At 40.8% G+C, this 16,467-nt stretch overlaps 1 protein-coding gene across 2 annotated transcripts in view; it reads left to right on the forward strand.

The window, feature by feature from the left end:
* igsf11 (immunoglobulin superfamily member 11) overlaps positions 1 to 16,467 on the forward strand; it is a 118,335-nt gene that overhangs the window by 83,165 nt on the left and 18,703 nt on the right. The window contains exons 3-4 of one of the 2 annotated variants that reach the window (XM_005939599.3): positions 13,619 to 13,782; positions 14,110 to 14,118. In XM_005939599.3, coding sequence (XP_005939661.1) covers positions 13,619 to 13,782; positions 14,110 to 14,118 — 173 coding nt within the window. The remainder of the gene's footprint in view (positions 1 to 13,618; positions 13,783 to 14,109; positions 14,119 to 16,467) is intronic. The other variant, XM_005939600.3, reaches the window with a different exon arrangement.

Here is a 16,467-nt window from a genome sequence, read left to right on the forward strand (position 1 = left end):
GGGTCGTATAATGCATAACACAAACAGGGATTATCAGTACAAAACTCTGCACATTTTGTCTGTGATCTGAATTTTTCTTCGATCACTTGCAGTGGTGGACGGGCTCTTGTACAGTTTGCATTCAGGATGACCAGTCTGGACTTGAGGCTAAGAACCAGCTCATTATGCTGCCAGTCAGTCAGGCCATGAAGAGTCTCAGCGGACCATCACAAGCAAATAGACGTGCAGGAAAGATCAATGGGCGTGTGTTTATCGAGCGGCGAACACCCCCCCACCCCATTCGTGCACGAGCACACACCTCCACGTAACCACCAAGTCTCTGACCTGCCCCTCTCGACAGCCAGGGTAGTGAAGGTATTGATTTCCCCATATTAATGCATCCTTCATGAGAAGCCCCAGGCAGCAGTGTAGAAGAGAGAGAACAGGAGAGAACAAAGAGGTACAGGATGGATGGAAAAGGAGGAAACTGGAGGAGATAAGAGAAGCAGGAGAAGAAGACGGAATAAAAGTTTAAAGCAGTGTCTGATGCCTCTGATACTCTACATCATGCTCAAACAGAATTTAGATACCACGACTAAGCTAGGCATAAGCTAAACTTCAGTGCCCGCTTTGGCCTTTGAAATGTTGAAAAAAAGTCAAATGAATAGCTTACTGTACTTGTAATGTATTTAAATGTAATGCTATGCTCTGTTTGATTGGTGAGGTCTTCTGAGACAATGGCGGATGCTAATGCTTTCAGTACACACTATTCAGTCACAACATTAAAAACACTTTTGTTGTAGTTGGTGGATAGATCGGCAGTCTGGAGCTAGGATCGGGATATTAGCTGGAGATCATGGGGTTTAAGGGTGGAGCTTATGTGGGTCATGGATCTTGTGTATCCTATCAGTGCCTGATTGGACTGTGACCTAGTAGGTTTGTAGGCTGGATCAGTGTCACCAGAACAAATACTTAGGGGACCTTTCAACATTAACATTTTAAAAGTACAATATAGAGAAGGGGTATTGTTGGGGTGATTAGGGGTGATACTAATTCATACTAAAAATTACTCTCTGATTAGATAGAACAGTACTGCAGCACTGGTAAGGCTTCCTTTGGCTGCTCCCTTAGCCGCAAGATTTTTACAAAAAACACAAATTTTTTGTTTTAGGAAAATGTGTAAAAATGTGTCTATGCATGCATCTCATGTACAGGTTAAACCAGGATATGAGACACTAAGCTCACCGCACTTCCCAAAATAATGTCGTAAGGCCGACTCATTTACCCTCTCCTTTACAACCCCAGTCAGGTAAAGACTGTGGCTGAGAATTGCTGTTATGTAATGAGTATTTAACCTGGACTCGGTGTGGCTGGAAGAATTCAGTCATGTCAGGGTGTTTAAAACATTAGTGCGTATGGAGGTGGAGTGGATCTGTTCACCCAGTCAAATGAGCAGCACATGCAGCTCCGCGCTCATCAGCTGTTACTTACTACTGCCTTCCTTCCCTGGCTCTGCCTCACCTTTTTTCTCTGTCATGCACTTGCGCTCATTTTTACTCATTTTTTCTTTTCATTGCAAACTCCCTCTTTGTGAGGAAGGAGTAGGAGGCATGTTTGCCAGCCATATGGCAGTGCCAGGGGCGTCCGGAGCAGATGTGCTCGGCATCGGGGCTCTGCTCAATCAAGCACATGCGTACTTACACACACAGAGGGAAGCTTATGTGGTGCCTGTTACCGAGGAAGAGGTCACTGACTGACAACGGCATTATCTAACTCCCAAAGTGCTGCCATGGCGGATGCAGGGGCGACAGAGGCTGCACTGAGGTACTTGTGAGGTCTCAGTGAGACTTTAAGTTAAAAGTAAATGAATTTCTTTTAAAATATTTCTCAGCAATTGAAAGTTAGAATATAGTGCTGCTGTTTATTAGTTGAAACTGTCATTTATATTTGACTGTACATATGAATTTGGCAATATAATTTGAATTATATTGTATTTGTGATGTGTTGTCGTGCTAAACCAATGGGATACTGTAGTAGAAATGTCAGACACATCCTTTTCTCTTCAAACTCTTTACACGAGGCAAGTGAACATCCTGATGACTTGGTTCTAACTCATTAGATTGTAAAAAACGTATCTTCAGCGTTCAGAGATTGTTGCGTTTGACTTTCTGGCTTCTTTTGCTGTCTACGAAAGAGTCTTCGTTGCCCAAAGAGCACACAGTCAGCACATTTGTGTTGATTTCTTTTTTTCTTTTTTTTTAAGAGCTATTTTTTTTGCTGAATCGTAGGAGAACGATGTGGGGCCTGTGCATCTTCGTGTATATGTGTGTGTTACAGTACTGTAAAGTTCCCTCTGAATGAAATGGGATGTAAATTTGACCAGCGTGCAGAATGAAAATGCAGGCTCGTTCCCAGTGTTTGCTGAGCCAGCACTTGACCTATATCAAACATTCAAAAGCAGAATATCTATGAAAGTACTCCAATGTTGGTCAACACCTAGTCATAGGCCCACATCGAAAATATTAGGAAAAAAGAAAAAAAGAGCAAAAGTGCCCATACAGAGGCATGTTTGGAGTTTTTTTTCCTTTTCTAAAATCAACATTTCATATGCCCCACAGTTTATACTTCTGAGAGTTATGACAACGCAGAAAGCAGTATAGTGTCTGCCATGTCCTACACTAATATATTTATGAATAATAAAGGGTACAAACAGATTTATATGTAAACCCATGTTTTGATACCGAGCAGGAGAAAGCTAAGCTCTTCTATTATTAGAAATGCTTATGTATCGTCAATCACACAATGACAGAACACATCATCTGAATTTCAATATGACTTATGAGTGTATTCGCAACTAGAAAATGCCATCCCTCAGCACACTATTCATCATGAGTGCTTCTTTACATTTGGAAATGGGAAATGCTATTTTGAAATAAAATGCACCTCATTCATTCCCTCCTTTGGATTAATGAAAAAAAAAACATCAAAAGGTGACTGTGATGATCTATGAATGATGTCAGTGAAAGGAGAACAAGAGATTAAAGCATTGTTTTTAATCAATGTTTTTTCCTTCTTCTCTAAGTAACTAAATGCATTACTTGGCTGTTCACATGTCATAGAGGAATCAGCTTGGAGCAGCTGCGCACGGTGAAAACGACCAACCTTTGAGACATTGGGTATGTCGGTTTTTGTGTGCCTATGTGCCGGTAACAGCTGATGAGAGGCAGTCAGTGAGTTTTTAGCTCTTTCAGATATAATATGATCAATAAAAGTGAAAGTAAATACGTAGGAAGCGTGCATGCATTATGAAAGATTTGCTGTTTTTAATTTTGGGGACAGAAGAGTGTTTCCAAGTGAAGGGAGAAAGAAAAAAAGCTGCGAGTTTATCTTTATAAAGTGCATGCTTATCATTCCTGTTGCATCTGAAGTACCTGAGTCATTGTTGAATTGGTGACACCTGTAGGTACTATTGGTAATGGCAAATCTTCAAACTGTGGAAGCGCTGAGAGGCAAGTGAGGCAAAATGTAAAAAAAAAAAAAGAAATAGAAAAGAAAACTGGTGATCTGTTTTCAAAGTCCCATCAAAATTTAAAAGTTTCAATAGGAAAAAAAAATCTTGCTGTTCATGTTTCCCGTCTCAGTCCTGATGTGCATCAGTGACCAGTCTTTTAAATAGTAAAGGCACTCATGATTTCTCCCAGGTGAGTAATGCTGTGCCTCTGAATGGAAGCATGCACATAACTGCTGGTGGTGCAACACAGCTTCCTTCCAACACAACTATGAACTACTTTAAACATGGTACAGTTTGTGTGAATAAGTGCTGGGAGACGTTGTTCATCACATCTACTGTCAGTCTGGGTGTCTGCATTAACTTGTATTTAAAAAAAGATTAATGAAGAAATATTTTAGGATATATTTAAATATATTTGTGACACAGTCAAAAATATCTTAATCAGTGTTGTCAGTCAGCCTGCCTATCTGGAAGAAGACATCCTGTCCAGCTACAGGAGAGAAAACAACAGTTTAAATCATATTTACAAAATGCATCAGTAGATCTCACATCTTCCTTCTTTACTTCTCTAATGAGTTGGAGGTGCACAGCCAGCTCGTCATCATTCAGTATTTCCTGCTCATTTTTAAACCGATCTGCGGATGAATAACAAAAAAATAAGTGTTTCCTTGTTTCGAAGCCCATCTGGAGGGTCACATAATAAGGTCAGTGTATTTCCTGTGACTTTAAAACAATAGTCAGCTTACCAGTGAAATGTTTTTAATGTTAAGCAGCAGCAGAGCAAATTGTGTGGCTTGTAATAGCACTAACTTAACCCTCAGCGAGGCCTCAGAGAATATTATCCAAGTGTCTGGATCACTGTGTTACAGCATTTTTTTTCCAGGAATGTCACCGCTGACACCCAGTTGGTAAAACTGCAGATATATAAATATTATAAATCTTTGAGGAAAGGGGTCTGGTCTCTGTCGCATCCCCTGATTTTATTCTTACTGACATTTTGCTGTCTTTTGGTAGCAGTTCCAGCTTATTGCCTCCTGTTTTGTCTATTCAGATCCTGCAAAAGAGAAACAACATTCGCAAACTCATAGTAAAATCATTTTTGTACTAAACATACTAGATCTGTTTAATACAGATGATTATTTGATAGCAGAAGTCTAATTTTAAAGCTTCACATTTTTTATTCCAGCCTTTAACCCTATTTAAATGAAATTTCCCATTCTGCTGAGTGTGTGCATGTGAAATGTTTACACACCCCTTAACTACAATGACCCGCCTGTGATAAAGGATCTCATTTCACATTTTACACTGTCCTGCGTTATACAGTTGCGTGACAAACAACACACTCTTAATTGATGGGCCGTATTTGAAATCCCAGTGATCCATTACATTTTTATTAACACTTAAAAAAAGTAAAGACGTTTCTGGTCAGTTATCTTACTTTCTCTCAAATTGCTGTCAAAAAATACATTCTACAAATTTGTAACAGGAACAGCAATCATTTTTAGATTAACCAAGCAGGCTATCAAGTATGCTATGCTGTGTATTCTAGCCTTTTTCTTTGCTTTCCTCTGCTAATCCACATGTGTCACTGAGTTGAGCTAGAGTTCCTGTTTAAGGTGAGCCATGCAGGAACGGAGGATAAAGCACTATAAACCCTTACCGCCACAGAACCGTACTGACCAAATCTCCTTCAGAAGTGCTACCACTCCCAGGTGGCTCAGCCGGGGATGGCGGGCTTGAAATCGCTGTCTTCATTCAGAGAACAGCTGTAGTGAGGTTACACAAGAAAGGGCGGTAGATACCGATAAGGAGAGATCAAACCAGGAACAATCAGTGAGAAAGGCAGCAAAGAAAAGAACAAAGGAGGGTAAAGCAAGTTAGAGAAAGAAGAATATCTGCCTACAAGCCAATTACTAGCTGAGGAATCAGACAAGGTTACCTTAGGCTAAATGCTAGTGCTAGGAATAGTCCTCTAGTGTTATCTGATGGTTCTGGCTGGGAGACTGTTAGGCTTTGATTACTGGGTTAACCTGTAACGTCACTGTCACATGACAGCGCAGGAGTCTGACCTCATTTGATGACATAATAATACTGTTGTCGTTAATGAGATAATACTCATTAACGGCAACAAAGGGTATAGTGTTTGGCACTTTCTCACCAAAACCAGTATAGTATCTTCAATGACTAATCCTGTGACCTGATGTCAACCCAACAGAGCTCACTTCACAGTCACTGAGCGTAAAACTGAATGACCCAAAAACAGGCAGCAACTGAAGACGGATGCAGTGAAGGCCAGGAAGAACAAAGACAGCATTTGGCGATGCCCGTGGCTTGTGGACTTACGGAAGTGTTGACTGAAAAGGATTTTCATTTTTATTAAAGTGCTAAAAACAATCCTTATAATAAAAGTCATGCTGGGCTCTCTGCTTACTTATGACCCTCTTAAATTCAGGAGGTAGGAGTAAAAATACCTGTAATCCCTAAAGAGTGATATACTTTTGTCAAACCTGTTGAATTAAAGCTCCAAGTCTCCACTTTAGTCACATATTGATTGTTTGATTTAAAACCCACTGTGATGGTGTACAGAGGCAAAATTACATAATTGTAAAAACACTTCATCTTTTGAGTGCTGCAATTTGAAGAGCAATGATCTTGCTAACTTACTGTACATGAATACCAGACACAAAGCACGATTGGCTTTTTATGTGGATGTCTTTAGCAGAACCAAGCCATTGTCAACAAGTTAAAAGAGACTTCAAGATGGAAGCTGCCAAACTGCAAAATGGAGTCACACGCCAATCATGTCATCTTACTGGTAGATCAGCACGCTCGCCAGGATGTCAGATTTAGTGCAGACACAGTGACAGGTTTGCCAAATGTGTAAGTCTGCCAGAGATGGAGTTACCCCATACAGAGTCGGTATGAAGGCTGCGAGTTGGCTGATGGGTGACGGGGAAAAGAGTGCGTTTCTTTCTAAAAATTCAGGTCTGACTCTTCAGCTGTCACGCGAAACCACGTGGAGCGGCACGCAAAGCTGAGGGTTTTATTACCTGTTTGTGCTGTCAGGGAGTGTGTGAAGGCTATTTTAGATTAGAGGTGTATGTTTGTGACAATTCTACTACAGTGAAATTGGTATGTTTTCGGACATTGTGTTTGTGTGTATGTGTGTGTGCATGTGCTTGTGAAGCTGTGTCCAGGGCTGCATGTGCAGAGCCATCTGTTTGCTGCTTTAGCAGCAGTCTTCCAGTGCTCAGGCTTATCTGTGCACGAGGGCAGTGGCCTACTTCAACCTTCTGCTCACTCGGTGCACACAGCCGAGCCACACTAGTTTGGCTGATCACCCGTCAACTCGATCGCAATAACTTCCCCTCAGTTTATCTACAAAAGTCTTGGGCCCATCACTTAAAACCACTTTTCTTTTTTACTTGTGACTATCTGCAGGTGTGGATGGTGGCATGCTAGGATGGTAGTATGATGACATGCCTCCGAGTAGTCCAACATGAAGAGCAAGTTGGAATAAGTGTTTATATGTTTACTTATATATATATATAATATATATATATATATATATATATATATATATATATATTTTAATGTATTCGAATATAATATATATATATATCTATATTATATATATATATATATAAGTCAGAAATGTATGTCTCATCCCAACACCGCCACCATTATTTACATTTTCTCAACTTTTCTTAATGTGCTGCACATTTGAGTCACTGTAATGCTGAATAGCTTGAGAATTGTGAACTTTATAAGCATCGCTACAACTAACACGTTCAAACGACATGCTTCAGCCTGATGTTTATAGTAGTTTGGGAACACACTAAGCTGTGCTTGTCAGACTCGGTACAGTTTAGAAAAGAGTATTAAGCTATGTAGGCTAGTCAGCGGGCCCTGTTTGGGAGTCGGCTGCTGTGGCTAATGGGTCAGCTGGGATGGGCGGGGCAGGGGATGAGAGAGGATGAGCGAGAGATTTTTAAGGCTCTTTCACTGGGTGAGCGTTTGTCAGACACACTGATGAAGGAATAATTGAGGAAAGGAAAGGAAAGATTAAATGCGCTATGTTATGTGAACAAAACCTCTGCCAGACCCTAACCCCTTGTCTTGTTTTCCTTGTACCTTTGGCCCAGGCCCACTGTGTAAGGGCTCTTTATATGATCGTAGCTCCATTAACGTTTCTGCTAAAGACAAAATTCAAATGGTTTTTGATAGAAGACAGGGCGAGCTTTACGGAAATATTTGGTAATGCTGTTTGAAAGCAGACAGAAAACTAAGCTCTGCTAAGATTTTACAGTTTGCTAACTCCTCAACCATTCTGAGCAATTGGGAAAATTCAAACGGTCCCCTAAAGATGGGAACTATTTTGTAAATTTACAGCCAAAATTGAAAGATCGTCCAGGCAGCCTGCATGATACTCAGGTGATAAAGGGTTAAACTGACACCTGTTCTGAGACTTTTAATGACCAAAAATGAGTTTCCCTAGTTCACCCTGCTGTACAGTCCCTTTTCTCTGTACTTATGTGTATGTCTGAATTTTTATTGTCATTCTCATCATGCAGTTAAAATGAAATATGCACAAGACTTGACCTGAGATACAAGACAGGTGTGGAGCTGTTTCAGTCAATTGTGTTTAGTTGTTAACAGAGGCTTGTGTGCTCTGAACAAAGTACACAAGACCAACATTTCCTTGTAAAATATGAATGAGGACCTTTAGTAATGCAGTCCCTATGGGCAAGCCTGCCCTAAGCTTCAGTTTGTTTACTCTAAGGCAGAATGTCATCTTCCAGCTTTAGAGAAAATAGGTAACACTATAAGTTTGCTGTTTTGCTTCAAGCTTAGAAAAAGCTCAAAGGGGAACCAGCTAACCTGCATCTGTCTAACGCAAACAAAACAGCTGATTGACAGAAATGATCAAATCGATCCAACTATAGATAGTAGTGATACCAATATTGGTATTGGTATCAGATCGATCTGTGATGAGATCGATACTTTAGTATGTTTCTATCTTCTAAGTTCAGTACATGTACAGTACATCGCTCTTATTATGCAGTCACACTTTAACATTAAATACATGTTAAGCACGAACTATAAAGATAGTGTTAGTGGTCATCTGTAGCTGTTATTTTACCTAGAGGCTATAATCAGATAATATATTAAGCCCACTGAATTGTGGCAAAAAAGTTATTTTATTGAAAATGAAAAATATATTCCTTAGACACAAACTATGAAAAATGCCTGAACAGTTGTGTGTTGACTGCCACGTCTATTTTATTTATAGCCTACAGCACATTTAAACAACAGAAGTTGTTTAGAGACAGGCACATTTCCATTCCACGTCTCCAAAAAACCCAGTTTCAAAATACACGGAAAGCTAAAAGGTATATTTGATTCTGTGAATAACTATTATGGAAAGTAAAAATCACAGTGGTTTAGTGGTTATTAAAATAATTTGATGATGATTCATCTCATAGATCATAGCACACTGCTCTCCCCTACATAACCTGCCTTTGTATGTTTGACAATAATGGCCCTGTATTCACTTGGTATTGGATCAATACCAGAGTTTGCAGTATCGTCCAGCATATATGATAATATTCTGTTTGTAAAAACAAACATTGGTGATTTATTTACCTCTACAAAGAAACAGAGCACCTGCTTCCAACCTTCTGACTTAGCAGAGATACGAGGGTGAAACAACTAAAAGTAGAATTTCCTAAAATTAAATGTTATAGTTTATTAAATTCGACAAACAAAGAATTGACTAGACTTTCAGACATGTCTTTAGAATGGCGTTCATTAATTTGTACCTCAGCAGTGCTGTGAGCACAGCGCTTGATGGGTTGCCATCGAGCAGCTGGGTACACAATTACGCCACCTGAGTTTCGCAAAATAACCTGTCTTTGCCCGCCTGTCGGTTCGCCCTGGTGCCTTGCAGGCAGTGGCAACAACGCGGGGTCCGCTACTCGCATGTACACAGCTCATCATGAAGCCCCTGGGTGTTCTGCAAAAGAACAGGACACGCAGCTCTGTTTGTGTGTGGGCACAGGTGTCGGAATACACGAATCCATGTGCAGATGTATTTGTAACTGTGTGATTAATTTTATGGTTTTTCATGTTAATTTTTTCCCAAGCGCTTGCTGGAGACTCACCTCTATTGTGCATGTGCAGGACACAGAACTAAGTGTGATCCTAGTTACCAACTGTCATCCCTGAAGTAGTAGATATGTGATGCTCTCGCCTCTTAATTGTCTTTGAACAGATTTAAAATAAAGTTGTGTCTTCGCACACGAGTTAATGTGTGCGCTCTTCCCTCTCTTTAGTAATGCCTTTGCTATCATCAATTACTTCACTTAACCAGGTTTATGCATGTATAGGTGTGTGGCTGTCTCTGTGCATTGAGGCTTTGCCAGGGGCTCATCACTGCATCGCGGGCATCTGTTTGAAACTGGAATAAAAGTAGAGCCTATGAATAAAAGAGCCACATGAATAAAATCACAGAATGCAAATGACTTGCCAGGCAGGGATTCTGTGTGTGTGTGTTTGTGTGTGAGCGACTGCGAGTGCAAGAGTGAGAGAGAGGAAGTGTTGCATCCAGCCTGCATTTGTTCTCCATCCAATCATGCCTCCACTTTAGCTTGACTGATAGAGTAAGCACACACACACACACACACAGAATCAGACACAAAGCTTTTTCTTCTCCGAGGTGCATGCTTTTCTCATGCATTAATCAACAGCGGTTTTGACACTTAACAGAGCCATACTGTTGGTTCTCTCCTTGACTGCTGGCACTGCCTCAGGTGACTTTATCAATTAGGCCTTTCTGGAAACACCGGCATCCTCTCTGCTCCCTCATGCCCTCCTCTGTTTCACTTTCTTTTTTATGTTGTTTTCTTTTTCTCCTACCTGCCCCTCCTCGCATCGTTCTCGTGTTCTTCTCCTCCACCTACTCATCTGTTACTACTCATACTTCATGCACGCCAACATTTTTCTTTACTGTACACTCTTTTTTAAAAATTCCTTCCGCATTCCCAACCCAAATCTTATCTAGTCAGCAACTTGTAGTTCCTTTAATGGAAATAACATAGCACAAACATATTCTGTTTTGATTAAATAAAAGCTATTTTTCTCTGAAAATGTAAAATGTGTACGATCCCACAACAATAGAACACTGCCACAGGTGAGTAATACTATAGGAGACAATGCGGCGCTGCTCTGTTACAGTTAAACATAACTGTGGGCAGCCAGGGGTCAGCCTCAGAGATTAGCATAGTTACTCTGTGCAGCTTCGTACCAGTCAGGCTGGCCTCGGCCTCGGGGCGCCTCTGGGCTGGAATTGACAGCAGGAGGGAACGGGATGTTTGTCAACAGGAAAATGATAAAGCTTACGCGGTAAAACCTAGAGAGAGTGATAGCATGTTTACGTCACAACTGTGCACATTAGCCTGCAGAAATGAACCCTTTCAAGCCAGAATTATTTTTTTTTTATTTTTTTGAAAATTAAGTATATATTGTAAAGAATCCCACTAATGATGTAGAAGTCTCCAAAACTCATGTATCAAATGTGATAAATTTGGCCTTAAAGGCCAGAATGGATGACTCTTTGCTTCACTCAGTGCTGGTCATAAATGCAAAATATCTTAGACTACAGCAAAAATAATGTCAGGACTACTGTATCAAGCCCTGACCTGTCTTTGATTATTTCCTGAAATCAGTTTGTACTTTATTGTTTTCTGCTAGCGATTAGAAAACATGGTTTACCTCAGCCATAGTGGCTCCTTTGGAGCTATAATACAATACTGTACTGATTTTTTATTTCGTTTTTTTTTTTTTTTAAATGCGGGTGGTTATGTTTGACTGTGTCTGGCTTACTGTTCATCCCTTACATATTGAACCCATTACAGGATGGATTCTGGAAGAGCGACGGTCTACCAGACATGCTTGAGTGAAGCTGGGATAAAGCTTTGGCAGAAGTGTGCGCAATAATGAGGCAATGCCAAGCAATACCATACTTCTCGTCCCTGTCCTTTAGATGTGTCCCCAAAGGGCTAACATACATGTCACCAATGACATACATTGATTAAAGTCTGAGTGTGTAGATTGTAGTGAGCAGTATGTCACGCATGTGCCTGTGAGTTGAGAGGGCACAGTGCACGGCATATGTACTGCACTGGTTTCGCTGGCACTGCGTGTTGGTGCTTGTTTGTGATGTTTGGTGTGTGTGTGTGTGAGTTTGCTTTGGTCGTGGGAGCTTACAGGCTCTGTGCGCAGAGGTTCCCTAATCCAGTGTTTTGAAATGAGCCCTCCAGCTGTTGTGGGCTTGAGAGACTGCTGCCTTGGAGGGGGCTTACAGATGATAAGATGCTCCTTCTATCTTCATTCCTCTAGGATCTTTAATTCTTTCTTTCTTTCTGTACTTTAGTCTTTCTCTGCCTTTCTGCTTCCCTTAAATCAAGCACATTTAATACCTATGTGGCCACTGAGAAAACACACTTGCACTTGATCTCATGTTGCCAATGCAATCGCGCATTCTTGTTAAGGCCGCAGCTCTTCGCATGAACTTCTTCCTCTGTGCTGTTAATCCCCCATTAAGAACAAAGATTGATTCCTTGCAGAAAGTGAACACTACATACACAGTGGACAGAGGAAGTTCAGATTAGAGCAGCAAGCTAAATCTTTGCTGCTTACTGTTTTTATGACAGGGGCTGCAGATTGCACACGTCAGTCAAGTGAGCAACAACGAAGAATCCCGCGTCTCTAAATATTGCATATAAATGAAATTGCTTGCATTTTTTGTAGGGGTGGGGGGTGACTCTCTTTTTTTATGAGTATATATCTTTGACAAAGCAGAACTGAGTGAAGCAGTTTGAGTGCTGCATATCTCCCCTGGCCCAGCTCTGAGCCTGCAGGGCCTGTTGTGTCTGCCAGCAGAAAGAAAGCGTAGGAAGTCCAGCAGGTTTTGGACAGACAGGCAGAGAGCAACAGGCAGTCTGTCAGCTCGAAAATATTACACTGATATTCAAAAGTAGGCAGAAGCGAGTCAGTAGATGGGAAAAAATTCTTATATTCGTTTCCTTATCATAATGTTAATAATTACTCATATATATTCGATTGCGCAGTGTGGTCATTGCTTGCACTTGGGATCTAGCTTGACTCTTGACTACAAACCATAATTGACATCCTGGTGGTTCCTACTATTGATTAATGCTAAGATCCTCATTTTACATTACCACTGACAAGGGCGATTCACATGACATGATCAATTATCTGTAATCATATCAGCGCATCATCCTCCTCACCGTGTTTAGATAAGATTACTTCCCAATGGGGTTTTTTGGACATGGATACATGCTTGCGGGGGAGATCTAACTTAATTTAGGCTTTAATGTCTTTAGCCGGTCTCGAAATAGGATGCAGCATGTACATATCTGTCTTTGTGGGTCTGTTGTGGATGGCAGCTGAGTCCAGATGAGGAAAGTGGCTCCTTAGTTGTTTACTTTGAGAGGAAGCAACAAATCTAACATTACTCTCATCATTCAGTATGCACAGATTCAGATGTTGCTGTTTTAGGAGAGGAATAAAATTAACATCTCGTGTCATCTTATCATTTTTTTCCCCCATTTAATTGCACATTACGTATTTCATGTGATCCCTCTCAGTGCAGCCTTGTTTGTTAGTTGTCAAAAGCATCTCAGACGAGGAGTTTGGCTCTCAGGAAATCATGTTTGTTTTGCTGTAAAGATGAAAAAGCTGTAAAAAAAATGTCACATATTAAAGATATTGTACATGGCAGCGTTTTAGCTTTGGATTTCTCGTATCGTCTGTCTGTGTGTGTGTGTGTGTGCGTTTCTGTTACTCACACACTAAAGCAAGCGTTCTCATTTTTAGGGATTTAGGGGATCTAATAGCCTTCAGGAAACCTTTTGAAGATGCTGCTTTTCTTACAAAGTGCAAAGATACATCTGTTGGGAGTTTCGGGGAGAATTTCTGAATTTAGACATCTGCTCATCTCTCTCGCTCGCTCTCCCTCTCTTTCTCTCTGTTTCGTTTGGTACTGCATGTGCTTTTCTTTTGAGAATCAAGACGCTGATCACTGACTCTTTTTTTCTCCTGCAGTCTGTGTGCAGGCACTAGATGTGACAATGTCCCAGCGCAGTGTCCAGGTGGCTCGTGGCCAAGCAGCCATCCTGCCCTGCTCCTTTACCACCAGCGCTGCCCTCACCAACCTCAACATCATCTGGATGGTGACACCGCTGTCCAATGCTTACCAGCCAGAGCAGGTATGAACCACTTGCATCCACCCACTGACCTGAGTCATCTTTTACAGCTTTTACAGCTGAGATTAGAGTCACAGGTGTGTTGAAAAGCATAGTCTTCATATTTAGAAGACAGACTTGTGCAGTGCAATTAAGCATGTCAGAGCCTTATTTACTAATCTGAGAGTTTTGCTGTGATTGTTGTAATTAACTGTAGATGTTTGGATGCTGAATTGGTACACAGTCAGTGTTGCCATGCACTCTGCACATCAACTGAAATGTCTGCTTCTGAAATCTTATTTTCTAATGCAACACTACTGTATGCGCATCTTGTGGATGGGTTCCTTACAGTCAATGCAGGTACACGAGAGTTTGCTCTGTTTGAAGGTGTGCTCAGATACAGCGCAAAGAGAATATGAGTAGCTGCAAAAATTCATCACACGTGTAGAGAATGAAACAAGCAAAAGGGAAGTGTCATGTAGCTCTTACATCTTATGGCACGACTCTTTTGTTTATATTTTGCCCCCACAGACCCAGACTATATAACTAATTGTTATTGTGCTCTTGAGGAATAATTCTTTATACTTTCTGAAGGTCTTTTGAGGTTGGATTTCAGCATCAAACTTGACGTCTGTCAAAGTTATAAATGCAGAAAAGCACAGTAAGATTTTGATCCACCTTTTAATACCATCTGGAAAGCAACAGCGTCATTTTTCAGCATGGCAATGATCACAAACACACTGCAAAGGCAGTAAAAACACACAAAGAAACACAGCCAGTCATGAATTGGCCTTCCCAGTTCCCAGACCTCAACATTATGGAAGCAGTCTACAATCATCTTTATAGAAAGCAGAACAACAACTGCCAACATCCAAAGAACAGCTTTGAATGACCTTCAAGAAGTCTGAGAAATATTCCTGAAGACTACTTAAATTACAAGAAAGCTTGTCTAAGAGAGTTCAGGCTGTGCTGAAAAATAAATATGATTGGTGCACCTATTTCTGAATTTTCCTGGCAAGGTAAAAAGAAATTAGGGGTGGATCAAGGCTTTTGCAAAAAAACTATCTATCTAGCCCATGCTAAATTTGCATATGCCAAAAATATAGTTGCACTGCTTAAACAAAAGCAGACAGAAAAAATAATTCCCTTTTCGGTGCATCTGAACACACCTTTACTACATCAGTTTTGTAATTAATAGAGATCACCATACTTTAAAATAGAAGTAATGTAGTAGTAAGCTTAAGGGCGTATTAATAGTTTACAATCTGTGTGCTGCAGGACGCCTCTTAAACAACATATGCACAGCCAAAGCATCAAACTGCTTTCACAGCACTGATTTGATGTGGAAACACTGTCAGAAAGTTCCACGCAAAGACATGGCGAATTTAAGTTACTCGCCGACTGCTGATGCTCATTTTGTTTATCTGGCCTCGTTTATAGCAGTCTACTCTCTCACCTTCCCTCCATCCCTCTCTCGCTCACTCTTCATCCCCTCGTGCGGGACTTCTGTGATTCCATTTGAGTTGTTTAACATGCAGCTGCAGGCCGTACAAGCTCACCTGCCTCCCTTCACTTTGAACCCCAGTGCTGGTCGGCCGTCCAAATAACACAATCATCTTCTGCACTAATTAACTCACGCCCACGACAGGCTCTATATCGCAGCTGTTCTCCACACACACAGACACACAAATATGCACAAATGCACGCACACAAACTGGAATTGAACAGACTGCTGGTCCAAATGTAGTGCGGATCCACGTGCCTACATGCGGGGCTTATATACAGTATGCATTCATGTGTGAAGTCTGTAGACAAAGTGCACAGTCTAAGTGTGAATACTGACGTGAGTACATACATCCAGAAATTCACACATCATGGCATGGTTATGTCATGTGTACACCTGTCGCTTGTATGGCTGAAATTGGGGAGCTGTCTAAAAAGTGTGTGATGAAATAAAGTGCTGCGTGGTGCGACAGAACACGCACAAGGTCATTTTAGAGAGAGGAAGAGTGTGTTTGTCATAAATGATTACAGTTGATGCTGAAAGCCATTAAGAATGACTGAACAGAACTCCATACACTTGCGCAACCTGCATTAGCACTTTAGTGAGCACACACTATGACCACTCAGAGCTCTCTCCTCAAAATGCCATGTTCGTGTTGGTCCGTACCGAATCATGAACTGTTAGAAGGCGACGGCAAAACTTTGTCGGCCTCACTAAAAAGTGCAAATGTAGCTATTTGTTTTCCTGGCTGCCTTTATTGCATTTTTGTCTAAGGCATCACTATCTACTTCATAGCCTTTAGCTTACACGGTCGACCCCACATTATAGGCTGTGGGAACTTAACTATGAGCTCTATATATTTTGTTTATGAGAGCAGGCAGTGTGACAGGCTGGTGCATTTGTTGTCTGCTGGGATCCTGATGTATGAAGGAATTACTCTGGAGACAAAGTAATTTGTATTTTGAGTTAAAAGTCACAATAAACCCCAAATCACTCCATTAGAATATATTTTGGTGTATGTTTTAAAAATGGATAAAATGTCTGCCTGTATTATTAAACAAGTAAAGAGTTGACAACCACCCAAAAAGCTCTATCTCAAGTTCATCCTCAGCCCTGTGCTTTTTAGGATCTTTTACTTATTGTTATAATTTCCAGTCATTTCTGATTCACTTTCAGCATTTTCCTGTGATTTTTTTAATTTTTTT

This window comes from Haplochromis burtoni, unplaced genomic scaffold (assembly GCF_018398535.1).
Source record: "Haplochromis burtoni strain Fernald_Lab_line unplaced genomic scaffold, NCSU_Asbu1 Contig_270, whole genome shotgun sequence".
In the NCBI taxonomy this organism is placed as follows: Eukaryota; Metazoa; Chordata; class Actinopteri; order Cichliformes; family Cichlidae; genus Haplochromis; species Haplochromis burtoni.